Genomic DNA, 26886 nt, shown 5'->3' with positions numbered 1-26886 from the left:
TAATCAAGGTAGGCATCATATTTTATGTGTGAATACTGGGACACTCCATGTGTTTTTGAGCACGATTTAGTCAGTTAGGAGTCTGTTTTCTTTTCACACAATAATCACAGAATAATCACAGAATGTGAGATGGGAAAGTGTACATCACTCACATCACTTATCTCTAACAGGATGGCACTATAATCAGCTGTCTGTAATGCTGCAACAGTGTTGTTATTGTTGTTGTTGACTTCTTCTGTGCACCGACTGTGTGTGTGTGGACAGTGAATCAGCTCATGTGGGTTACTGCAGGTCAATAGATTAGTGCTCTAAGTGGCTTTCCTCTAATTGAACCTGCAGTCTCAATCTCCGATTCTCAGACACACCAGAGAGGACACACTCAAGAGTCTGACTACAGCTCACACAACAAAGGTAGGCTCAAATTTGTTTCATTACAAAATTCAAATGAATTGTCCAATTTACAATTTAAGAAGGGTGAAGGATTGGGCTATGCTATACATTATATCACGTTGTAGCTACAAGTTGACTCCAACCTTTTTAAAATAATACCACTAAAATCCTTTGTATTAGAGGTGCTTTTGGTAAAGGAAGGAAAAACAAAACAAGTCATCAGAACAATTCAATAAAACAAAGTGAAACTGGAAGCTACCATCACTAAGGCTTTTAAAGTTTTGACTGAAAACATGCTACTGATTCTGCACACCTTCAGATCTGAATATTTACAGTTGAAGCTCACAGCACAAAACTAGAAGCTTTCTTTTTCTTTTCAGGAGAACCTAAATTATTTTTTACTTTGTATTTGTTGTGCATTTCTTTTCTTTCTTTTTATTTGTTGTTGTACAGTATAACATTGGGAACAGAGTAGAAGAATATCCACTATTTTTTACTTGGGACGCACTTGTTGTTCATTTTTGCTTCTTTCAAGTAAAAAATGTACAACCTGTGCTAACTGTGCTACCTGGGACTGGTCACAGACAGTTCATGTGGTGTGTCCAGTAGCATCAACACACTGAGCTTAAGGAGCATGTGTCCTCTCTGCTGTTGTTACTCCTGGACCATCTGGCTTGTTGGTATTTGGCGTTGCTGGAGCAAAGATGTGATTAGCTTTCGGACAGCAGGGACAGAAGACACTGAGCAGATTCACCTCACCGTGTCTCTGTGGTGGTGTCTCATAGTCAAACATGCACATTATTATGTGTGTACATGCACAGGTTGGGAGGGGACAGCTGGACAGCTGTGGCACTTATCTGAAGTGAGCATTGCAAACAGTGATTTCATTCCAGTGTAATATAAATATACAGTATACCTGAGAGGTGAGTGTCTTTGTGCTTGTTACATGAAATGAAGATCGTGCCACCTGATCCCTGATCCTTTCACTGCATATGAGTCACTCTTCATTATATAACACACTTGACCAATATAGATAGGCAGCGTGTGAGCAGTGTGACAGGCTTTCAGGAAAAGTAAATCTGATTTCACTTTCTGCTTTTCTTAGAGCTTGTCAAATGCCAAAAGTCACTGTATGTGATTCAACATTTGCTTTACTTTATGTTTTATCCATGAGCTCTTCTTCTGTAGTGGGTGGAGGCTGCCCTTATTCTGTCCTAAGGTGACTGAGTTCTGTTTGTAGCTGTCATGGCAGTAGAGTTTCGAGGATGTGATGAAGAGGGAGCATGCTGATCGGTTGTTTCACTGGCATTAGTCATTCCTCCAGCTGTCATACAGTGGAAACAGTCCCATTCATAGTGATTCACTCTGTGTTCCCATTCACCTCTACTGAAACCCGCATGGTGGACTAATTTAGTTCTCACCATCTGGCAAACGTCTACTCTCTGGACAAAATGGATGAACTGCTGCTTCCCAACAGAGTAAACATGGACATTTCCAGATCTGCTGGACTGGACTCTGTCCTGGACTGGACTCTGACCTGGACTGCCCTCTGGACACCACTGAGGATATAGATGAGAGAAGGATGTTAGCCAAACTAACATCTATCATTGACAACCCCTCCCACCCCCTGCATGACACAGTGGGGGCCTCAGCAGCTCCTTTAGTAACAGACTGCTGCGTCCACTTTGTAAAAAGGAACGCTACCACAGGTCCTTCATCCCAACAGCTGTCAGAGTGTTCATCTCCAGCGTTATATACACTGCTCACAAAAATTAAAGGAGCACCTTAAAGAAACACATAAGATACATCAGATCAAAATATGAAGTTGGATATCTATACCAATAATGACAGGGCACTGTTTTAGGAACAAAAGGATGCCAAGTCTTTTAATGGAAATAAAAGTTTTCAGCTTATAGAGGGCGCAATTGTGTAGACACCGTAAAATCAGAGTGAAATGAAGATGTTAAGGGCTAGTCAATTTTTTCCAAAACTTAATTTTTGCCACTCAAAATGCCTTTCAGTATCTTGTGTGGCCCCCACGAGCTTGTATGCATGCTTGACAACGTCGAGGCATGCTCCTAATGAGACGACGGATGGCGTCTTGTGGCATTTCCTCCCAGATCTGTGTGAGGGCATCCCTGAGCTGTTGTACAGTCTGAGGAGCAACCTGGCGGCGCCTAATGGACCGAAACATAATGTCCCAGAGATGTTCTATTAGGTTTAAGTCAGGGGATCGTGAAGGCCATTCAATTGTTTCAATTCCTTCATCCTCCAGGTACTGCCTGCATACTCTTGCCACGTGAGGCCGGGCATTGTCGTGCATTAGGAGGAAACCAGGACCTACTGCACCAGCGTAGGGTCTGACAATGGGTTCAAGGATTTCATCTCGATACCTTATGGCAGTCAGAGCACCATTTCCTAGGCAGTAGAGGTCTGTGCGTCCCTCCATGGATATGCCTCCCCAGACCATCACTGACCCACCACCAAACCTGTCATGTTGAACGACGTTGCAGTCAGCATAGCGTTCTCCTTGTCTTCTCCAGACTCTTTCACGTCTATCACAGGTGCTCAGGGTGAACCTGCTCTCGTCTGTGAAAAGTACAGGGCGCCAGTGGCGGACTTGCCAATTCTGGTGTTCTTGAGCAAATGCCAGTCGAGCTCCACGGTGCTGGGCAGTGAGCACAGGGCCCACTACAGGACGTCGGGCCCTCAGGCCACCTTCATGAAGTCTGCTCCTGATTGTTTGGGTAGAGACATTCACACCAGTGGCCCTCTGGAGGTCATTCTGTAGGGCACGAGCAGTGCTCAGCCTGTTCCGCCTTGCACAAAGGAGCAGGTATCGGTCCTGCTGAGGGGTTGAGGACCTTCTACGGCCCTGTCCAGCTCTCCGAGAATAACCACCAGTCTCCTGAAATCTCCTCCATGTTCTGGAGATTGTGCTGGGAGACACATTAAACCTTCTTGCTGCAGCACGGGTGGATGTGCCATCCTGGAGAAGTTGGACAACCTGTGCAACTTCTGTTGGGTTAAGGAATCGCCTCATACTGCCAGTAGGGATATTTACGCAAGCCAAAATCAGCACGAGTGGAAAACCAGCCGAAAAAGATGAAGAGGGAGAAACTTGAAATGACCTCCACATGTAAAACCAGTCCTGTTTTGAGGGTTTTCTAATTGTTGCCACTGAAGTGCACCTGTTGTTTATTCCATGAACACCAATACAGCTGAAATTGATTAACGAGGCCCTCAGCTGCTTAACCAACCAGAAAATTATCAGACAGGTTTAATTCAATTCATGCCAGGGCCAATGAAAAAGGTGTTCCTTTAATTTTTGTGAGCAGTGTATATGTAAATACCCAACACATGCAATTTGTGTAAAAACTGTGAAATTCTCTAGAATTTTTGGCAGTATATTTTCATGGCAATTTTCCCTTTAGTTCTTTGTGGCAATATATATACATTTTTTCTTTAATATAGTCCTTTGTAAAAAATCTACATATATATAGTCAGCTATTATTTTGTATTTTGTATTTCTCTTTTTTAATTCTATTTTTTTCAAACTGCTATTACCTGCTGCCTGTAACACTATGAACCCCCAGCCGGGGAAAGTCTTATCCTATGTCCACTGAAACCTGTCTTGGTAAGCACATCCTGGATAATAAACTGTACCTGCCAGGCTTCCACCATGTGACAGATATATCAGGGAAAACAACACCTTTTACATAAACGGAGACTGGTGTGCAGATGTCACAATGTTAAAGAAAACATACACTCCTCAGTTAAAGACAATTTTCATTTACTGTCAATCGTTTAATTAAACCTCAGCTGCACAAATGTCTGACTAGGCATGAACTTGGCCATTGCTATATAATACTAAAGGAAGCCAATTGCTTTGTCCCTCGTGCAGCTTTGGGACTCTCTGATCACTGTTTGGTTCATCTTCTCCCGACTTAGCAGAAACTACAATCTGCTAAGCCCGTGGTCAAGGCTGTGAGGGATGGACCAGTGAGGCAAAACCGGAATCACAGACCTGCACTGAATGCATTGATTTGAGTGTTTTTGAGGCTGTAGCTGGATGGACTTACTGACACTGTAACTTACTTATGTCAGCTGGTGTGAGGATGTGTGTGTGCGGACTAAAACTTTCTGCACATCCAACAACAACAAACCCTGGTTTACAGCCAAACTCAGGCAGCTTCATCAGGCTAAGGAGGAGGCCCAAGTGGTGACACAACCGTGAACAACCAATACAGAGGTTGAAAGAGGAGATCAAAGTAGCATAGTGAAGCCACTAAAAAATGGTTCTCAGCTAACATACAGCGTCAGTGTGGGAAGGCCTGTGGGATGTCCCAAGCTACAGGAAACAATGCCCCCACACAGTGGAGAACCATCAACTGGCTGATGACCTGAATGTGCTCTACTGTAGGTGTAACTTACTAAACCCCCTGTCACTGCCCCACCCCTCCCCACTGATCCTCCACCTGTGCTCAGGATCTGTGAAGAAGATGTGTGTCAGCTCTTCCAGGGACAGAAGATCAGGAAGGCACCAGGTCCAGATGGCATGTCATTCGCCTGTCTCAAAGCTTGCGCTGACCAGCTGGCCCCCATCGTCACACAGATCTTTAACAGATCACTTGAGTTGTGTGGAGTCCCCTTCAGCTTCAGCTTCTAATAACAAGGAGAACAAAAAGCGTGTGGTCATCAAAATACAAACAAAAGATGCTAAGGATATCATTCAATACAAAAACTAAGGTAATCAAGACCTATCACAGCAAGGCAAAAACTAGCAAGGTCACGAGACAATCTGGCATAAGACAAAGGGAGACGCGGACAGATGTACATGAGGTAACAAGAAAGAGGTGGACACTATCAGGGTGGGGCAGACAATCAGACAGGCGGGAAGGACACCACAAAGTCAATGGTCTGAAATGAGAGGAGAGTTAGGGTTTCATAATAAAACAGGAAGTGCAAGACAAAACATGACGCCAGTAAACCAAGCACATCAACAGACACAACGAGACATGACACCGTTATAATCAATAGACCTAGTTGCCATTTTCATGCAGCTATGAGTTCACCTGGCATTTTCTTCAGATAAATAATTATAACATATCTCCTTATCAATTTGATGGTGAGAGATGAAGAGAACATTGGGCAGTTGGGGCAGTTGAACATAGCGCTTTTTTTCCTGGGGGATAGTTTGACTCACCCAAAATATATACAGAATCCAAACAGCCAAGACACATCATAAGATTAGTCTCTATACGGATGTTATACTGCTGTTCTGATGAAACCCTCACTCATTGCTATAAGAAACAATTAAGCTTATTGACTCATGCTCCAATATCATTAGCTGGAATAAATCTTCCATGCTTCAATTGCATAGTAACAGTTGAGATGTGGCAGCCCATACACCACCTTATGCACAGGTCACATCATGTACTTAGGCATTAATGTTTCTCCCAGGCTGTCAGACCTGTCTGGACTCAACTTCACTCTAGTTGTAGCTCAGGAGGTGTAGCAGTTGTCCACTACTCAGGAGGTCGGTGACCCCTGCAATCAACATGTCGAAGAAAGGCCTTGGCTTGGAAACCTCTGCTACCAGTGATTTTAATTTTAATTTAATTTAAATTTACTTTATTAAGGGGAAATTACACACACATGCAACTGCAACATGCAGTGAACCACACACTGGAGCAGTGGGCTGCAATCGAGCGCCCGGGGAGCCCACTGCTCCTGTCTGTTTCACTGCATGTTGCATGTTGCATGTGTGTGTTTCAAAACAGTGATGGTTGAAATGCAGAGAAGTAATTTCCCAGTTTGGGATGAATAAATAAAATAAAATAAAATAAAATAAAATAATGTTAAAAATGGGAAGTAGACTTATCCATCACTCCTGATGCTGACTTCTGAAACCAAACTTGCTACCTCATGCATCACACATCAGTATGTGTGGTGTTCCTTGAAAACTACTTCTAGATTACATTTCCTGTCAAAGGATTTTTATTGTAAAATCAAACAAAAAGAATTCAAAAAATGCTGCAACAGAAACCCACTTAATCTGGTCATCCCTCATTATTTCTTCACAAACCTGATTCCATCCATCTTGGAATCTGTCTGTGCACATCCATCAACGTCTGGTTTGGGTCTGCCACCAAACAGGACAAGAACAGACTGCAGAAAGACTGAGGAAACATGCAGGAAGCATCACTGCAGACCCCTCACATCCTGGACACAACCTGTTCCAGCTTCTCCCCTCTGGTAGGCGCTACAGATCACTGAACACTAAAACAGCCAGACACAAAAAATACTTTCTTCCCACAAGCCGTCACCCTGATGAACAGCTCGTCATACAGTGTTGCTTACTCCCTGACACCAAAACATCCACTGACTGGCCATTTATTATCCAGTAGTTTTTAACATGTACATTCATCACTCACTGTCACTGTCAACATAAATATCTGCACATTGTAAAATTAATTGTATCATCACTGCCAGAATGATGCCAGAATCCTCCTATTTTTATATATTTTTTGTATTTTCTGTCCTTGTTGAGCTGTATGTTTTTTTTCTATGCTAGTACATTAAGTGTGATGTTAAACCTGAGTCTGATTCCTTGTATATGCACTCATATAATTCTGATTCTGATCAAAGACACCTTGATGAATTTTCCATCATTTTGATTTTTTGGAAAATAAAAAGAAGGTAAGGCCGATCACATACTTGTTAGTAACTCAAGGTGTGCTTGAGCAATCCTGATTAAACTCACTGAAGCCATCCTGGGCTACCTTCTGACATACACACAACGTTTTGCTCAAATGAAAGGGGGGGGGGGGGGGGGGCAGTGGTGGAACTTTGAGTGTGCAGTTACTACAAACAAAATCAAACTAGTTAATTGACTTTTCTCACCCCTGTGAAGCCAGAAACCTGAGCTGCTTCCTTCTGTTGAGTGCTTGAGGACTTGAACCTGGAATTGCTGCTTGTGGCTACATTATTATTGTTATTATTATTGACTGGGTTCAAGGGCCTATGGAGCAGGGATTTTCCACCATTTTGAATTTCAAAAGTCAAGCTCTGTGTGTGTGTGTGTGTGTGTGTGTGTGTGTGTGTGTGTGTGTCTGTCTGTCTGTCTGTCTGTCTGTCTCTCAGTGAACAATATGGACGGTGTCCCTCTGAAGATGCCACAGAGTGCCTCAAAGGAAGTCAAAGAAGACGTCAAAGTTATTGTCCCTGATTATCTCAGCATACTGCAGGAGACAGAGGTCAGCTTTGTCTGTGTGTATGTACGTGCATGTGTACTCTCCTGTATGTATGCCACTGTGTGCTCCTGCTGCTCTTTCTCTTACAACCACACTCTTCCTAACTACAGTGCAGACCTTCGTTGCTCCTCTGCTTTCCAGGCGGAAAAACAGAGAAGAACTGTTTGCTTTTCATTCATTTGCATGTATATGATTAGCATACATTATCTGCTGACATGATGTGAATAACAGATGTAAAGGATCAACGCAGAGCTGCTGTTTAGACAGGTGACTTCATTGGACCCGAGTCCTTAAAGCAGCTAGAATTAAAATGTTTATATTAACAATCCCCATGAATATAGACAGAGACCAAAAACAGAGCTGAGAGCTTGTTGGAACAATGAACAGCAGATTGTAGTTAGTCTGACAGCAGCACTGCTCTGTCAGTCAGACCGAATTTGACCTGCAGTTCTTTTTCTGTAATGCTGACAGCAGGGTGGACGTCACATACAGCTCAGCTGAGAAAGACATTTTTAGAGGACTGGTGAACCGTTTATACTCTGGCTAGATCCAAGAAGCAGACTTTACACAGTCTATTTTTAGAGTGCAGATCCCTGAAAACATTTTAGAAATGTGAACTGGAAAAACAAACAAAGAAACAAACCAACAACTGACATTTAAAGACTGACTTATTGCCAGTTCTAATGTAAATACAGTCAGACTAATTCTGCTTTGTTGGCCATGGAGGGTGTGTGTGATACCATAGTGGAGTAACCCTATAAGTTCCTGGCTTATGTGTGGAGATTTATAGTATGGCTCAGGAAAAGGTAATGCCCTGAGCTTTAGGCTACTCCTCCAGACCAGAGAGATGGCTATCCATACTCCAGAGCCTTCCTCATCATCATTCATCAGGCTCCATGGGCGACACAACATCAGGCTTTCACAGTTAAAGCATGGTGACATGTGAATGAGAAGAATGAAAAGCACTGATGTAAAAGGTTTGTCATTAAAACATTAGGTCTTAGCAAGTACTACAATATCTTAGGATGTTTATTAGTTGTTGCTTTATCAGGGCAGTCAGCAATTTTAGGACTGTGACAATTTTCATTGTGTATTTCAGCACAATGGAATTGAAATGAAACGATCACCAGAGGAAGTTAAGGTCCTGCCTTTCAGTATTAAATCTGAATTAATACTAATTAGCACTTTTCATAATAAGTATTTTGATAATAACAATGGATGAAATAACTGAAACGTGAACAATGTCACTCAGTGTTGAACCCATACATCTAAACCTGCAGTCCCCCTCAGCTCTACAAAGTGGTTTTAGCCTCTTTCAGCTCATTGTTTAGCTATCAGGTCCAAGCTTTATTGTTTTGGTTCATCCTCACAGCTCTCATAGCATTATTTTAGAGCGCAAGATTGAGCAGCTAAAGAGCCAGATATTTTCCTTTGGAGTTGGTAGAGAGCAAAACAGAGCTCGAACAGAGTGAGTATTGGACTTACTACATTTATCTATACTAGATATGAAAACAGTATGAAAGTTTCATATAACGATTGTTGTGAGCAAATTATCATGGCTATCAGTATTATTGCAGTATAGTTCAAATGTGCTGGAAAACGTATGTAAAGAATCCTAATCCATACACTGAAATCATTTTACCAAGTTTTATGCTGAAAACAACAAATACAATTACCAGCATTATGCACTTTTTCTTCTTCTTCTTTCTCTCTCTCTCACACACACATACACAGAAACACACACACACACACGCACACACACACAAACACACATTATATATTCTGTGATGCAGTTGAGTATGACTCTATGCACTGTTTACATAAATACAAATCTTAAGGAGAGAGTGATAGTAATTACAACATGTTCAGCCATTGACATAAATACAGAGGAGTCTTGTATAGGATTCTACAGTGTTTCTCCTGTTGGAACGTTTGTCTAAACATTCAATAATTGCTGGATTTTAAATGAACAAAATAAGAAAGTTGGGTAATTAATCTGCGTACAAGTCATCGTGTGCAATGGACAAATACAGTCTGCAGACACACAACGCATACAGCAGCTGAGTAGTAATGTAGTAATGTAGTGTTTTTACAAGAGTAGGTGACACTGAAAGCAGTCAGACAGCAGCTAACACACTTGCAAGACCAACAAATTGCTAGCTGCTAACATTGCCGTTTAGATATGCCATCATGAGCTAATGTTGAGCATTTCGAGATTTTAAACTGATGGTTGGCTGAGATGAAAAGTCAAGGGATAATCAAAGTTAAGTTTCATGGTAATCCATGCAACAGGTATTGAGATATTTCACCTCAGACCAGCACTTGATCAACAGACTGACTTCCAGTGACATTCCTGGGGTGGGGCCACCATACTAACATATCTAAGAATGTTGAAATAATGACATAAGACCAGAGAAAAGAGAAAGCTAAATAGTTGGTTGGGTAGAACACTAACAAGTTGTCTGTCCATGTAACAGTATGAGTTCAGTCTGGAGAAGTGGGTGCTAACTGGACTGCAGGGTGGCTTCACCAGCCAGCATCGGCCTCAGCTCTCCTCCTCTCCATCAGGACTGCAGCCAACTTGCCCACCATACTGGATGATGTTCAGCAGCCCGCAGCAGAGCCGCCTGGCCAGCCGCCACTGCTCTGACTTCTGGGAGCCCAATCCGAGGCAGCGGTCCCACAGCCTCAACCCCGCCGTCCTGCGCACCAAGTTTATCATCTCAGACTCTGAGGATGAGGGAGAGAGTGCCACAGCGAAAGCCAAGACATGTTTGTCAGTGAAAGCCTGCTTAGGTGGAGAGCGTGCTGTTGCTTCATGTCAGAGTGGTCAGAGGAAAGCACAGAGAGCCTTTGTCCCAGACCTTCTGAACCCCCCGGCCTGCCTCAGCAGCCTGCCACACCAGCGCAGGAAGAACCTACGACAGTGTTCACTCTCAGTGTTGGACACGCCCAAACAAGATGATCCCAGCACAGACAGCCGATCTGAGAGCTCATCATTACACAGGAAGCTGGACACCAGAGCACCCAACATCAGAGCCAATACAGTGGACAGGCTCCCCAGAATCAACAGCCACAGCACAGCACATGCGGTAAGAGATGCACTGTAATATAAGGTAACATGTCGTAGTGTGAGCTCCAGTTTGATTCACAGGAATACTTTTAAATAGATGTCTATCATTTTGAAGAAGATAACTGAGGTCCAGGATGTGTTGAACCCATAGACGGATCCAGGGATGGGGCCACAACGGCATTGGCCCCAACCGAAATCTGATTGGCCCCTGAAACGCCCTGGATCACTTCAGAGCACTTCACTGGCTGGATTTTCAGAGAAATTGATATAGGAATATACGACATTGTTGTCCAGCACCTGACTTTTGTGTTCGCCTCAAAGACAATTCCACATCACATCAAATAAAATGGCTGTAAAGTTGACTTAACCACCAGGCCACATCCCCCTCAGGTACTGCAGGTGGCAGTGTGTAGAACACTAATTGTAAGTAGTGACGAAAGGTTTTTCACTCAAGCAGCACCCGTCAACAAAACAAGAGGAGTAGAAACATGGCTGCATTTATGATATCTCCCCCATCAATTCATAATCTACCTCTTCAACCAACTGTCCTAGCTGCCAGTAGCCTCTCAAAATCACAGGCATGACACCTGCCACCACCAGAGCTTTACCAGGTTACTCAAATGATCTGTTAAACATGGCAGATTCATTCTTACTTCAATGCAAATACATAACTACATAACTACATAACTATTACAGTACAAGTACAACCACTACAGGCTGCAACAGCTCATTGTAGTTCAAGGTAGTCTTTTAGCCAAATAAAGGAAAAGGTAAGCATTTAACCACCGTAGCCGGCACAGTTTTGTTCCTTACAAGACTGGGGGCCTGTCCCAATGTGCAACACGCCGTGACATCCCTCCACATTCCCTACTAACCACACGATGCTTCCCATTTAAATCATTATGCTGGAAGCAAGCAAATGGGACAAAACAAGACATGGTGAACAGCTCACAGTTTTTGTTGAACTTCACTCACTTAATTAGAACAGTTCACACTCTCTACCACAAAGTCCCTGATGTAATTTGAACAAAAAAGAATTTTCATTGCTGAAAATTGTTGCTTTCTCTTGTGAATTCCTCCCCTCGGGTCTTGTAAAACATGAAATCCTGCTTTAACTTTTCAAATGATCATTTACAGGACACATTAAATATAATTATAGTAAAATAGTCAACCTGCAAGGTGCTCTTTAACCTGATAGTGATTATTCAATTTCAAATCCATTGTGCTGGTGTTCACAATGAAAAATGTAATGCTAATATTGCTGCCCGCACTGTATAAAACAAATTAGGTCTGCAGGCGGAGACTATAAATGCCTAAAGCTAAGGGCATTATTTTTCCTTAGCCCTACTATAAATCTTCACACATAAGCAAAGAGCAGATAGGACTCATAATGGAATCACAAATACCCCCAATGCCCAACACAGTAAAATCAGTTTAACTGATCAGGTTTCAGGTTGGCAATAAGTCAGTCTTTGTATGTATTTTAATTCTGTATATTAATGTCAAAAATGCATTTGCTAAAAGAGGGAATCAATCCTAAGCCTCTAAGTTTTTTTTAGTCCACATTTCCAAAATGTTTTCAGGGATCTGCACTCTCAAAATAGATTGTGTAAAGACTGCTTCCTGAATCCAGTCAGGGTATAAGAGGTTCATCAGGATTAGCAAGTGGAAGTCTTCTGAAAATGTCTTTCTCAGTGGATCAGCATCTCAGGTCAAATTTGCTGTCAGCATTACAGGAAGAACCTTAAACTCAGATTCCATCTGTCTCAGTAGTACCGCTCTCTCTATCTGTGTAAGCACACACTCATTGCACCTTGTTCTTCTCTAGAAATCTCCCAGTCCAAACTCCTCAAGAAACCTCCCTGTAACCTCATCCCGCCAGGGTCTCATCGCTTCAGATTCAGACTCGTCAACTGAGCTCCTGTCAGCTCTAAGCCCTGAGGAGAGAGAGCTGCTGGGAGCCATCACTGAACGGGGTTACCCCCTCCGTACAGCCTTCATCGCATTGCAGAAGACGGGCCAGCAAAGCCCAGATCAAGTACGTCAGTATCACACACAACACTTCTGACCTTTCTTTACTGTCTGCCCAAATCAGAATTACAGACACCTCTGAATATACAGTATACGCAGTCCAGTACAACACAATCACTAACTAAGACCTCAGTGTTACCCCCATACCCACAAGGCCACTGCCCTACCACTACCCCCACTCTGGAGGATGATTAAACCCTTAATATCATCCAGCATATTACACTTTACATAGGAAAGGATAAGAGCATTATTATACTAAAACATTCACCATAATGAGGCTTTTCTCCCACAGTCCTTGAATGGGTCCTCCTCCAGTGGAAAACAGTTCAAGGCATATCCACGAAGTGTGTCTGAATTTTGATGGTGTCTCCCTTGATGATGGAGCATCTGGAAATTGTACACTGCCAGTTTCTCACACTGCAGAAACTCAAAATCTTACCAAGTATATTTGTCTAATATCTAGTGAAAATGGCTCATTCATTTAATATAGGACACAATCACATAACAAGTAAAATGTCAGCAAGATATGGGGGCTTGTTTTTAGACAATGCATCTTGAATATCTTGTTAAGTGAATGAGTCTTGAAAACATCTTGTTTTGAGTTGTATGTCAGATGAAACAAGCACTTGACATATCATAAGGGTTTTAAGATGCCGTGTTTTTTGGAAAACATGGATAATCTTGTTTCAAGAAATACACTAACTTGATTTAAGAAAATAGATCTGCTTTATTGGAAAACATCAAAGTGCAACATTGCCCAACTCATACTTCATGAGTGCATTACATCCTACACAGACTCAAGCTGAGTGATGTGCAATGAGGTCTGTGAGACCATACTTCACTAGAATGCACTTGCTATTATTGAAGGTCAAATAGTAGTATGGTGTACAATCAAGTTTTTCAGTATCCACTGAAATATTGGCTTGAGCTAGGTAGGGAATTTCTACCTCATAAGCTATATGACGATAATTCCACTCAATTGCAGAGAGAGGTTGGCACTCAAAACAACACACTGATGCATTTACAATATAGATGTTTTTCCAAACTCTCGAGTTCTGTTGATGATTTCCATGTTGCATAATCCACAGTGCAGAAACTATATATTCAACTTGCTCTATTCCAAAGAAGTCTTCCGTCTTGCCTTCGACATAGTGAACATTTTTCACCTCAGGGGGCCAATTTCAACATCACTTGAAACAATCGGATGTTTCTCATGCACATTCTGTCTATATTCAGAGAGTTGGTTGTGCTTCACAAGAGATCTGCAAATATTCTTAAAACTACTTTTCAAAGCTCACTGCTTGAAAAAGCAATGCAAAGTGCATCCACGTATGCCTCACTATAGGACCAAGTGCCTTAATCTGAGATGGAAGATGCAGAAGGTAATACTGTTTAGGTATGATATTTGTATCTGGAAACAGTTGTTTGAAATGTTGCTCTATTAAAAGCATCAACCTTGAAACAGCCAAGAGACCAGAAATAGGTGAAAACAGAATTTTGACAGTCTCTAAAGACCTGAGCAGCATTTGTGTGTAAAATTTTTTTCCAACTGTGTCAATGAGAAATGGCAGGATCTTAAACGAAACCAGCATCTGCCCAAAGGATGGTTTCAATTTGTTGGCATTAGATGACAGTGTACTGAGAGATATGGAGCAAGGCTTATCTCTTGCATCCACAGGAGAATAAGGGAGAATTACGTATATTTTTGCTGCATGTTAGTTTATTTTATTCCCCTAGTTTTACTTTATTTTATTATCTTTTTTATCCTCCTTATTGTCTACACGGAGGTTGCAATGCACATTTCGTTGGCATGGTCAATGATAATAAAAGGATTCTTGATTCTTGATTCTTTTACTTTTAATACTTTAAATCTGCAGTGTGGAGCTTTGTCTCATCTCTCCGGCAATGAGAGCAATTATATAAACCATAGGGCCCCACCATAGTCCTAGTTGCTGTAGCCAACTCCAGTGCTATGGTTGGTCCCCCCTTCACCTCTGGCAACCCAACCATTGCAGGCTGATTTCAAATGTGTTACATATCACCTATCATCATCTATCATATCGCCAGCACAGGAATGTCAACACAGACCCCAGATTTAAAAACTATGTTATACGTTGAAATATAAAGAGATTTACCTGGTGGTGATAGGCTTAATCAGTATTGTCTGCACTCGTTTGGCAAGGGCTTGAATGTAATGCAATGTAGCTTTTCTCTCAGACCAACTGATAAAAGAGAAGGACAGTGTTCATTTGAACAGTCTTTTGTTTTTTCATTTCCAACATGAATGAAATTTTCTGGGTCTATGTTTGCAGATCTTGAGTTACCTGGTGGCATGTGACCATCTGTGTCAGCTGGGTTATGATATGGCCCAGGTAGAAGAGGCTCTGGAGATGTTTCAAAATTGTGAAACAAAGGTAAGACATGCAGAGTGCTACATTACACAAGTCTTTAATCTTCTTAGAGACAACAAGACTACACTTTTCCGTTCACAGAGTCAGTTTTATTTCAAAAATGTTATATAAAAACATGATACTGTCTTCCTCTTGAGGCGGAGGAGTTTCTTCACCTACTGAGTCAGTTCAATGAGATGGGCTTCCAGCAGAATGCCATCAAAGAAGTGTTGCTGGTCCATGAAAACCACCGAGAACGGGCACTGGAGGAGCTGATGATGCGTGTGGCATGACAGCAAATCAACACATGCGCATACCCGCACTCTTTAAATAAACCACCCACAACCTAAAATTTGTTATTTACTGCAGGACAATATGCAAATATGTTTTCATATTGATAAAGACACAGAGAGAACAACTACACACAGATCATTGTAGCTGAAGATGGACAGTGGCCTTCAGAAGTATATTGTTGATATATTGCAGTTAAAAGGATGACAATGATGATATTGGTATGACGATGATGATGAAGGAGAGAATGATGATGATGATTCAGGATGACGATCTGCCCATATTGCACATTTTCATTCATGTGTTTATTAACATTTTATTTGACCTTCCTAAGTGTTAATTATGTCCTTACTTTGTTTTGGTGTGAAAACTACACTTACTATGTAATATCAGTGTAGTATAGTGTAACAAAACAGAAGTGATTTGTGTTTCTGAGTAGTTGTAATTGTGACAGATTTATTAAAGATGTGCACGTGTATGAAATTACACCAAGGCAGTGTTTTTCTATTTTCATTCTACAGGTTTTTTCTCCTGTTTTCTGACCTTATTTAACCTTATTTCCTTGAACGAATGTGTCTGGGAAACAAACATAACTGAAGATTTCTGTGCAATCACGAGCAGGGACTGTTTTTAACAAACAAAGACCTTTGATAAACATCAACAAAACAGATTCTCATTCATTCAGATTAACATCACTGAAACAGACCTGTTGATTATTGAAGGATAATTCCAGTTAATCACAAATTGGGTGTTATTTTCATAGTTTTGTCCATAATTTCTTTCAATTACCAACTCATTGCCATGATCTACAAACAGCATGACATTCCTACAAAGATGTACAAGCAGTCAGACAATCAGACAGGCTGTAAACAAGCCAACAGTTCAGATAAATTATGTAAATCTCTTTCTGGAGGCCAAACCGAAAGTTTTAAGGATCAGCTTTATTAATAAGATACACTACACTGAAATGTAGCTGTAGGCCCCTACACACTACACACACAGAAATCAAACAAAAAAATATTCAAATAAGAATAGAATAAAAATAGGGAAATAGAACAAAGTCTAAAAGTAGCACTAAATGGAGAAATAAAAAGGAAAACTAAATTGTACTTATTGACTTACATTTATCAGGAAGTGGATGTGTAAACTGTAATGCATGCTTCTGTTGTCTGAGTTGGGGGTTTCTGTCTGACGTTTCTTGCTTCTTTGGACTTATGAACGTGGTCAAAATAATGGAAATATGATACATGTGGTAATAAGTCAGAATGGTCTTTTCAGGAAATAGCTCAGTCAGCAGCACATCAAGTAACTTGTCAGCTCTGATAACCTGTTACAGGTCATGAGAGCATTGTGGGGAGACTCTGGGACAGTCACTGTGGATTTGATCCTGAATCTGATCCGGCGAGTTTCCTATGAGAGAGATAGTGGCTTTAGGCAGCCTCATCAGAAATGTATATATGGATCCAATTCTGCCAAAACCTTTCATCTCACGCCTCAGTCTCCATGTACAATCCTCTACAGTGTACTCGGTGGTCACCTGTCGACTGAGTGTGAACACAGAGTCTCCTCTGACCACAGCAGTAAACAGAGAGCCTTTACTGTTCCCGTATTGGCCCGACATGGCTGTCCATTGGCCTGAGCTCAAATTATAGCAGTCCATCACACACATTAAAAAGTCATCACAGGGTCCGTTACGCATCACATACAGATTATCCTTATGGGCCACCATATGAAGACCATAACTGTGTTGGCGGACGAGTGTGGTGACCAGAAGCCACTGGTCCTGTTCAGGAATGTACTCGTGTATTTCTGTGGCTCCCTTACCTTTCCAGAGACAGATAAAGATCCTATTTGTGGCTATAGCAGACACCACTGAGGATGCAGAGCAGGGGAGGGGGGAGACAAAGCTCCAGCTTTCAGTAGACACCCTGTATCTCTCCACAGATGAAAGTGCCTTTACGTTGTACTCACCTCCTATGGCATAAAGACACCCTTCGTGACCTATCAGAGTAAAGTTGTAGCGAAGCTGTTGGGGGCCACAGATAGTGGACCAGGTGTTAGCTGCAGGGTTGTAACAGAAACCAGTCTCTACTACCTTCTTGCTTAAATCATGTACTCCTCCAATGATGTAAAGTTTGTTCTCCAGGACGGCCACACCTGCCATGGTGGTGCTCGTGCTCACCGGTAGATGTGTCAGGATCTTCCACTCTCTGCTGTCTTCATCCAGGTAGCAGACTGTCCGCTGGAGGTCCTGCAGTTGCTCAGTGGAGGGCGAGTGGCTGCACACTGCCATGTAGCTACTTGGAAGAAGAGACTCAATGTACTCTACCAGTTTGTTTGGTAATGTCTGAACATCCTCCTTCAGGTCAGTGTACATATCTCTGATGAATAAGGCTGAACTGTGAGAGAGCTCCCACACACCATAGGTGGCAGCTGTGTGGTACATGAGAAGGCAGTTTTCAGAATTAACAATATTGATCAAATGCTTTGTTAGAACTGGTACCTGCAGAAAAGCCGTACACTCAATGGCCTCCACAATCTGGTCACTGTTCAGCACAGGTCGCTCCCCGTCCAGGATCTGCAGCATAACAAGGAAGCCCAGGACCCCAACACATTGCAGGCGGATCTCTTCCTGTTGGCACTCTCTCATTCCTGACTGGAACAATGCTCTAAAGTACTCACAGTTTTCAGCCAGAAGGGTTTTGTCCACAATGAAAGAGCTGTGGCCAACGTGAACCCTGAGACTGAGCGGTGGTTTACCGTGTCTTGGCTGCTGGCTGAGGTGAGGACAGCTGCTGGACTCCATGACCTCCCTGCTGTAGATCTTCATGACATTCCATCTGAACTACATGCTCACAACAACAAGTGTTTGATCGCTATCAAGATACTGCACATCCGTGGTGTTTTACCACATACTGCCACTGAGACTGAATGCCTCCTATCTAAAGCAGATGATTGCTGACAGGCTACTCTCTAGCTTTTTTCACAGCTCTGAGAACAGACTCTATACATAGCAGGTGGACGTGTGACACAGTTCAAGTGCATAATAATGACATGCAGCCAGAGGGAGAAAGAGGAGCCGGATAATGCTAGGGTAGCTCTGCTGATGATTCGAATTGCTCTTTGTTTGTGACTGACAGTTGTGGAACAGCTGAAAGTTTGTCCTTGAGCAGCAGGAACAGTCACATTGTAACAATGGGCTGTTTCCCTGGGTCACATATTGTGAATGCCATTATTTCAGCAGTTGTTGAAAATCTGGGTGCAGGACATGCAGTACTTTTCCACTGTGGTACTGCTACTTTTACTATTACTAAATGAGTTTAAACATTTATTTTTAAATATCTATGTGCTATATTTTTTGTTACTTACAGCACTGCTTTTATGTCTGTGACTGGTGAAGAAAGCTGAACATAAGTAAACACTCAGATATTTCCCTCAGGTGTTGGTAGAGACAAAACACAGAGCTGAAAGAGAATGAATAAAAACATTCATATTCACCATTTTACCATATTAAAACGAAAAATGAAAATGTAATCTGTCAGTCCTCTCATCAAGGCAGGCCCTCAGATACAACGTCACTTAGTCTGTGGTGTGTTCCTCTCAGTAAAGTCTGCACGCTTAGTTCCAACCCATTTGATGCATTAGACTATGCTATGGCCAATGGCATATCTGTCTTGATGCCTGCCAGATTTACCATTACCAAATTTCAATGATGCACTTTTGCCTGCACCCAACAGCAAAAGGAGTACGGCTTCAAGGTATATGTATCAAGCTACATCCCGAGTTACAAGGGTGAGTAAATAAGCCGAGCAGCCTAGCTTGATATCTGTAAGCTTTCTCTCCACAGTATTTGGCTTGATTGACAGACAGATGACAGGACAGTATGTGCATTTTCTGTGACCCAACTTTGTAGTTTGTCTCAGTGTCCATAAAGACTGAGACACAGGTGTAGTGTGTGAGGGCGTTACTCTACAGGAGGCCAGACAAACCCCATCGTCTGAGAGTAGGATGTAGATGGCAGCATTCTGATTTGTATCTCTTCACTTTACCTATGACTTCCTGACACAGCTCTTAAACTCCTGTGCTTTGCCTTGCGCTTATGCACTGCTGCGCCTTTTTTAAAATGTGGTATTTTACTTGATTCTATGCACTCTATTTTTACCTATATTTTACGATTTTACGTTGTGATCTGATGCTTCATCCTCATCCTACTCTATTTTAACTATATTTTATTCTGTGTTTACATGCATTGTCTTTATTTTTATTTTCATCCTTATTATTATTATCAAGTGGTTTTTATTCTTTTACCTTATTTTACATTCAGTTTTAATCTGTTGTTATGTCCATTCTGCCTTTTTTATGTAAAGCCCTTACTTGGTGCATGGGATTTCTTTATTGTAAAGCAGTTTGAGCTGCCGTTCCTGTATAAAAGGTGCTATACAAATAAATTTTATCATAATCATTATCAACAAAACACAAGTTAATGATAAATGTGGAAAAAAATGAATGGTCCACTACTCCACCTACTGCTCATGAATCCCATTCACCTGATTACAACAGGATGTCAGTTTCTATCAAAGCTGAACCTAAAGCTGCTAATGAACATGTAGCTACATTTGGGGAGTTTGGAGTTTTAGGTGGAGTTTTACTATTTCTTGAATGTGTCCATTCACTCAGCACTTCTGAGTAATGTCTTCAGCTACAGCGCAGGTTGACACATAGTGTCAGTAAGCATGGGTTTTAGTTTAACAACACAAACTCATCATGACAACAAGACTTCAGAAAGCTGCACAAAGTCACTGCACCCAGACACTGTTTGAAACAGTTACAGCACAAAACTCCCCTTAAAACCACAACCCGTTGTTTTTACATTTATTTTTGTGTACAGTTTAAAATAACAAGGTAAACTGTGTTAATTTATGAGCTTTAGCTGTTGGTGGGCCTGTTTTGCATAGACCAGGCTAGCTGTTTTGCCCTGCTTGCCGTTAATGTTAAACTGAGAATTATCAATTATCAATTTTCTAATCTCTCTGAAAGAAAGCAAATAACCTAAGTTCTCAAAATGTTGGACTATTTCTTTGAGAAATATAAGCTCTAGTATCTGATTATCATAAGATGTGTATCCAGATATACAAGAACTTGTTTAATCTTTTTAAACAAATTTTATTTTTCATTGAATATTTTATTTTTATTCAAAGCATTGTTTCACATACAGTACATCTAGTGCATTTAACATTGTGCCTACATTCAAACTAATGGACTGATTCATCTGCTAAACAGTCAGATTGCCCTGAATTAATGCAGTTTTCCAAGTTATCCATGCTGATGGCATCCTGAGCAGTGGGTGGTGAAGAGCTGAACTGTATGCAATTAAATTTGATAACAAGTCTTTGTAAACAACTCTATAGAGGAGCATAGAGACATTGTATTTGCAATCTGTAATATGATTTTTTCACTCAATTGTCTTCTCTGCCTCATCAGCCTCCAACTCAGCAGCTGACACCTCCTCCTGTTTCTCCTTCTCTGCTGTGGGATCTGAGTATAAGCAGGAGGCGTTGCCATCTTTCCATGTGACCACTATGTTTCCTGCTTTGAGCTCAGTCATCTCTCCATTCGATTGGGAGGGTTCCTTTCCCTCCAGCACACTGTCAGGTGATGGTGAGGGTATGCTGCTGCCGTTGTCTTTGAGCGGTGAAATGACCAGCAGCTCCTCACCTTCACTCTTCTGAGCCATAGCAGCTGCTGCCTTGTACTTTGCAATCTTCTTCCTGTTCCTGAAGCAAAAAAGACAGGAAACCATGTCACTTAGCAGCCTTTAAAGTGTCCATTTTATCCAAGTCTTGTAATGAAAATGTCAGGTCATACTTGCTAGCCATGGCTCCCATTCCTAACAGCAGAAAGCCAACAAGAAGGCAGACGAAGGCCAATCCCAGCAGCACAAACTTCCATGTGGTCGCTGCAACAGGAAGAAGAAATCACTCTGGTAACCATACAGCTCATGTAATAAAATTACTACAGTGATTTACAATAAATAACACCAGCATCTGGCTGCAAGGTGCAGTTTGTACACATGCACGAGTATCCAGATTTTTGGAGGATCCTGGCTGTGTTTCGCACATGTAAATATCTTATTCTGGTTTCAGAAACCCAAAAACACTACCTGGAGTACTCTGATAGAAACCAGACTGCTTTGCCTTGTGAACACCTGATCGGGTTTCTGATCATCAGAGTTTACTTTTGATCTTGGATAAAGGTACTTTGAATAGTCGCTCTCAGTGAGCGTTGAAAGTGAGGTATATGATCAGCTCAATCAAATACCAAATATATGTCAGATCAAGCATGATCAGGGGTAAACTGATGTCTGGAATGGAGACCACTTTTAGTTGTGGTATGTGAGGCTACAAAGGGTTGGATCAGGAAAAGATAAACCAGAGGTGGTTAAGTTTAGAGAGGGGGCTATTAGGACTATTTACTATAGATGTAGACATAGATTGTCACAAAGGAGAACATTCCTCTGTGGGACAATGCCCAGAGCATGATCTGGTCTTTAAGATGGGAAAGGTATGGGTGGAGTTAGATAAACCGTCATGCTATATATTGTGTTGTCTGGATGTTAAGGGCAGAGTCTTCTGATCTGACCCTGAAGCTCTCTCGGATGGCCGGCATCTGATCTGATGCTGCTTGTTAATAAAGGTCTCTTCAACTCAAGCTTGTATCAGCGGAGTTCTTCCTACATCATCATCATACCACTGCTTGGCAGGACCTGGCTGATAAACTTCAAAAGAATGCTCAATGCTTGTGTGATTAGCTGTACTGATCATGTGACTGTACTCACAAATGGCTGACGGAGCACTGACAGTACATTTTATGTGACTTTTCAGTCATTCTGTTTATGAAAGGAAATCTACCCAAATCTATCAAGGAGATTAAACTTTACAGATTAAACTATAGAACCAATTTTCAGCAAACTTGGTTCAGGAATGAATCTTATTATTATCTCACATCATTTACATATAATTTCTGAAACAGCATGTCTGAGAGCATGCCCACAACTTGTATAGCCTATTTTATCATTTACACATGTTTTACACTTCATGGTGGAAATTAAATGGTGATGATCCAGCCCTGTTTGGTCATGTTTCACGGTTCCCATAGAAAAGCTCTGTGGCTGTGTTCTTTATGAGAGGTGGGGGAGGTAATCAGATGTACATCATCCAAACGAACCAGTAAGTCGTCATCCTTAAAGACGTTTCTAATTAAAAAAATAAAAACACTGTATGACACTTCTGATGAAGCTTAAATCTCACCTTTGTGTTGAGGTTTGTTTTCAAATGTGGAATGGGCTCATTGTTGCCCTTTGGGGCCATAGGGGGGAAAACAGGTCCCTGTTTTTGATATCTTGTCTTAAGCCTCAGGGGCCAGTGATGAGTCCATTATGGCCTGACACACAACAATGACGGGAGGAAGACGATATACTGGAAAAATAGTTGGACAAGGTGAGTTTTGAGCTTTATTAGAAGTGTTTTCAAACTACAACCCTGATTCCAGGAATGTTGGGACCCATTGCAATCATTTGCATCAAACTGTGTTTACCGACAGCAGAGTGTTTTTAGGAAGTGTTCCAGAGGCCTGAAATCCTTTCATCATTCATGTGTTTCACAAAGTGATGGCCTTGTGCACAATGAGGATGCGTCTTTAATACCCAATCATGATGCTATCACCAGTTACCTGTCCATTCTGAAGAGTCTGGAGTGATGAGAGTGATTTGTGACACACTACATTTTCTTTGGATAAGGAGCTGCAGCACTTACGGTCCTCTGTGCGATAGTACCAGCGTAGATACTCTCTCTGTTCCTCCGTCATGGCTGCTAGCTCACGTGTCTGCTTCTCTGCAGCCTCAAACTCTTCTGGATCATCAGACGCCCTTCTGGATCCTGGAGAAAGAACAAACACACACAGGAAATGCAAAGACTAAACTTACCTTCATTACCATCAGTCTTTCCAGACCCTTTTGTTCAAACAGTCAATTCGCTGATCATTTGTAAAATGTCACCTTCTTACATTTTCTGCAAAAACAGCTTCAGTTTAATATTTTGAAAAGCAATGATATTTCAAAATTCAAGTAAAGTAAGGGAATTATAAACTTTTTTTCATCTTTTTCACTTTCAGCAGCAGCAGGCAACTGTTTTCAGAGAAAAAGCTCTAAAACCAATGTACACTGCCTGCTCAGCAGCAAACAGCAGGCGCACACAGTTAGATACTTGCTTTCGAACACTGTGGAGCATTTAGCAGCTGAACTGCCAAATAGTTCACTTGGGAGTTGGTAGTGACCAAAAACAGAGTTACAAAAGCAACTTAAAAGGTGAGGATGATGTGCCAATTGCATTTCATTACTTGTTTCTGTGGAAAACAACTGGACAAAAAAATAAGTTATTGCAGACTTAAGTAAAAGATTGGAGTACTTCTTCTAACATTGCCTGTATGTAAATACTCTGTTCAGTTTGGAACTCTTTAATACAATTAAACAGAATGTCGATTATAGAAATCAAATTTAAATTCAGTGCCTATCTACACAAATTGCCAAGACAGTGCAGAAAACAAACTTACTGTTCCTACAATCCTGATTGACTTACTGTCATGACTTGCCACGTCTGTTTTATGTTTTCCTTTTGTTCTATCATGATCCGTGCGTTGCACGCCTGTTTTTTGTTAAAGATTCCTCTTGTGTGTTGTCATAGTCTGTTTTTGTCACATCCTGTTTTATTTTGAAAGTTCATATCATGTTTCTTTGTTTGCTTTACTTCCTGTGTTTTCCTGCCCTTGTGATTGTCTAATCATTTTCATCTGTGTGTCATTAGTTGTCCTTCCTTGTCCATTTAAGTCCGTGTCTTCCTCCCCAGTCTTTGTCAGGTCGTTGTCTACGTTACCCACCATTGCCTGAGAACCTTTGTCTTTTCCATATGCTCAGTAGGAAGTGTTTCCCCTTGTGTTGTCTTTGTTCATGTCCGTGCCATGTTTCATGTGAGAGTTTCCTTGTTTTGTCCTTGTCCCTGGCCATGCCTCAGTCCATGTAAGTTTGTTTCTAGTCTTGTCTTTGTCTCCAGTCATGCCATAGTCCATGTAAGTTTATTTCTAGTTTTGTCTTTGTCTCTGTCATACCACAGCCCATGTAAGTGTGTTTCTTGCCATGCCATAGTCCATGTTGGTGTGCCTCTGTCTTTAACCATGCCACAGCCCATAAGTAAGCCCATACTAAGTGTTTGTCCACCGCGTTCTTGTGTTGACCATGTTCCCTAGCCTCGCCACAGTCCCTTTAAATTTGTTCTAATCTTGTTCTTGTCTTTATCCACGTCACAGCCTAAGTGTGTTTCTAGTCTGGTCTTTGTCTAGAAGTCATGCCACGTTCCATGTGTTTGTTCAATGTTTCCCTGTCTTATCCTTGTTTTGGCTTTTGGTTTTCCCTTTTTGTTAAATTTGTTAATTTGAACCAGCGCCCCCTCGTGTCTGCATCTGGGTTCAACCCATAGTTCCCTTAAAACCCCACCTCCCTGACACTTACTGAGTTTTTCCTGGCAGATGTCCCCCTCATCCAGAGATCTCCACTTCGAGTGTTTGTCATGTGTGAGAATAAGACGCTGGCCATCTATTGATAACAGCATAGATGTGTTCCTGCTGATCAGTCTGTCCCTGTCACAGTCCCACATTAACCCTGCAGCATCCATCTCCGGCCCCTGGCAGGACTGGGTCTGGAGAGGCTCTCTCTGACTGGCTGACAAACATCTGGATGATGCAACACACATCAGCATGCCCTGATTGATCCACATCCACTGCTGGGACTCTGAGTGCAAGTTGCACTTCTTCAGTAGGACATCTGTAGCTGCTGATTCCTCCAGACACATGCTGCGCTGGGTGTTGTGGATCATAAATGCACTCGCCCCTGCAGGTATTGTGAAAGTGACAGGTGTAGATTAATTGATGATATGAATCAGTTCTAAATGTGTTTGAATGACGCATTAACTTACCCAACAGGAGGGGAGAGAGTAAGATCCAGGCATCAAACATCTATAGAGGATGAAGCGTTATCAGAAATTACAGTCATTTCAACATTCACCCAGTACCTCCAACTCCCCTTTCAAACCATCATATGTTTTAACCATCATTCTGTTTGATAGATAAATATCTGGGAATCTACACCAGTCAGTTAGAACTTAAGAAGCCTCTCGGATAAGAGGCGAAACGTTATCAAATATCGGCTCACAATTGTGAAGTAGAAGGAAAATTATACATGATTTTCAATTTTTTTTCACAAATAAAAACTGAAAAGTGTGGTGTGCAAAAGTATTCAGCCCCCTTCTCTCTGAGTGCAACCAGTTGCCTTCAGAAGTTGCCTGATGATTGCTGAATGATCAAATGTGACCTAATGATTAAACAGAGTCCACCTGTGTGTAATCTAACCATAGTATAAATACAGCTGTTCTGTGACAGCCTCAGAGGTTTGTTAAGAGGACGTTGGTCAGCAAACAGCATCATGAAGTCCAAGGAACACACCAGACGGGTCAGGGATAAAGTTGTGGAGAAGTTTAAAGCAGGGTTAGGTCATAAAAGGATTTCCCAAGCTTTGAACATCTCACAGAACACTGTTCAATTCATCATCCAGAAATGGAAAGAGTATGGCACAACTGCAAACCTACCAAGACATGGCCGTCCACCTAAACTAACATGCCGAACAAGGAGAGCACTGATCAGAGATGCAGCCAAGAGGCCCATGGTAACTCTGGAGGAGCTGCAGAGATCCACAGCTCAGGTGGGAGAATCTGTCCACAGGACAACAATTAGTCGTGCACACATCTGGCCTATATGGAAGAGTGGCAAGAACAAAGCCATTGTTGAAAGAAGTCTTGTTTGCAGTTTGTCAGAGGCCACGTGGGGGACACAGCAAACATGTGGAAGAAGGTGCTCTGGTCAGATGAGACCGAAGTTGAACTTTTTGGCCTAAATACAAAATGTCATGTGTGGCGGAAAACTACCACTGCACATCACTCTGAACACACTGTGCCCCCTGTCAAACATGACTTGACAGTGGGGAAAAGACCTGAGAATGGGGCGGAGGTTCACCTTCCAGCAGGACAACGACCCTTAACATAAAGCCAGAGCTACAATGGAACGGTTTAAAACAAAACAAATTCATGTGTTAGAATGGCCCAGTCAAAGTCCAGACCCAAGCCCAATCAAGAATCTGTGGCAAGATCTGAAAACTGTCAGAGCTGATCTCTAAATGTGCAGAGCTGGTAGAGACATACCCCAAAAGACTTGCAGCTGTAATTGCGGCGAGAGGTGGTTCCACCAAGTATTGACACAGGGGGGCTGAATGCTTTTATATGCCACATTTTTCAGTTTTTTATTTGTGAAAAAAAATGGAAATCATGTATAATTTTTCTTCTACTTCACAATTGTG

At 41.8% G+C, this 26886-nt stretch overlaps 3 protein-coding genes across 3 annotated transcripts; 1 reads left to right on the top strand and 2 right to left on the bottom strand.

Annotated features, from left to right (window-relative positions):
* Window positions 1-397: 397 nt before the first annotated feature.
* Window positions 398-15909, top strand: ubap1lb (ubiquitin associated protein 1-like b). Its single transcript, XM_041940763.1, has 7 exons — window positions 398-411; window positions 6550-6648; window positions 7537-7649; window positions 10124-10735; window positions 12548-12757; window positions 15063-15164; window positions 15299-15909. Exons 3-7 carry the CDS (start codon window positions 7545-7547, stop codon window positions 15431-15433), a joined length of 1164 nt encoding a protein of 387 aa, XP_041796697.1. The 5' UTR covers window positions 398-411; window positions 6550-6648; window positions 7537-7544; the 3' UTR covers window positions 15434-15909.
* Window positions 15910-16761: 852 nt separating this feature from the next.
* kbtbd13a (kelch repeat and BTB domain containing 13a) lies at window positions 16762-18015 on the bottom strand. The gene is made up of 2 exons (XM_041939217.1): window positions 17935-18015; window positions 16762-17728 (listed from the first exon to the last, which is right to left on the bottom strand). Exon 2 carries the CDS (start codon window positions 17722-17724, stop codon window positions 16762-16764), a length of 963 nt encoding a protein of 320 aa, XP_041795151.1. The 5' UTR covers window positions 17725-17728; window positions 17935-18015.
* Window positions 18016-20769: 2754 nt separating this feature from the next.
* On the bottom strand, window positions 20770-25493 carry si:cabz01068815.1 (solute carrier family 51 subunit beta). The gene is made up of 5 exons (XM_041939192.1): window positions 25454-25493; window positions 24991-25368; window positions 23243-23365; window positions 21297-21387; window positions 20770-21205 (listed from the first exon to the last, which is right to left on the bottom strand). The coding sequence occupies exons 1-5, from the start codon at window positions 25491-25493 to the stop codon at window positions 20884-20886; spliced, it is 954 nt and encodes a 317-aa protein (XP_041795126.1). The 3' UTR covers window positions 20770-20883.
* Window positions 25494-26886: the final 1393 nt, after the last annotated feature.

The sequence above is a fragment of the Chelmon rostratus genome, chromosome 1 (genome assembly GCF_017976325.1).
Source record: "Chelmon rostratus isolate fCheRos1 chromosome 1, fCheRos1.pri, whole genome shotgun sequence".
NCBI lineage: Eukaryota > Metazoa > Chordata > Actinopteri > Chaetodontiformes > Chaetodontidae > Chelmon > Chelmon rostratus.
The sequence above is the reverse complement of the archived record's forward strand: the minus strand, read 5'-3'. Positions and strand labels throughout refer to the sequence as shown.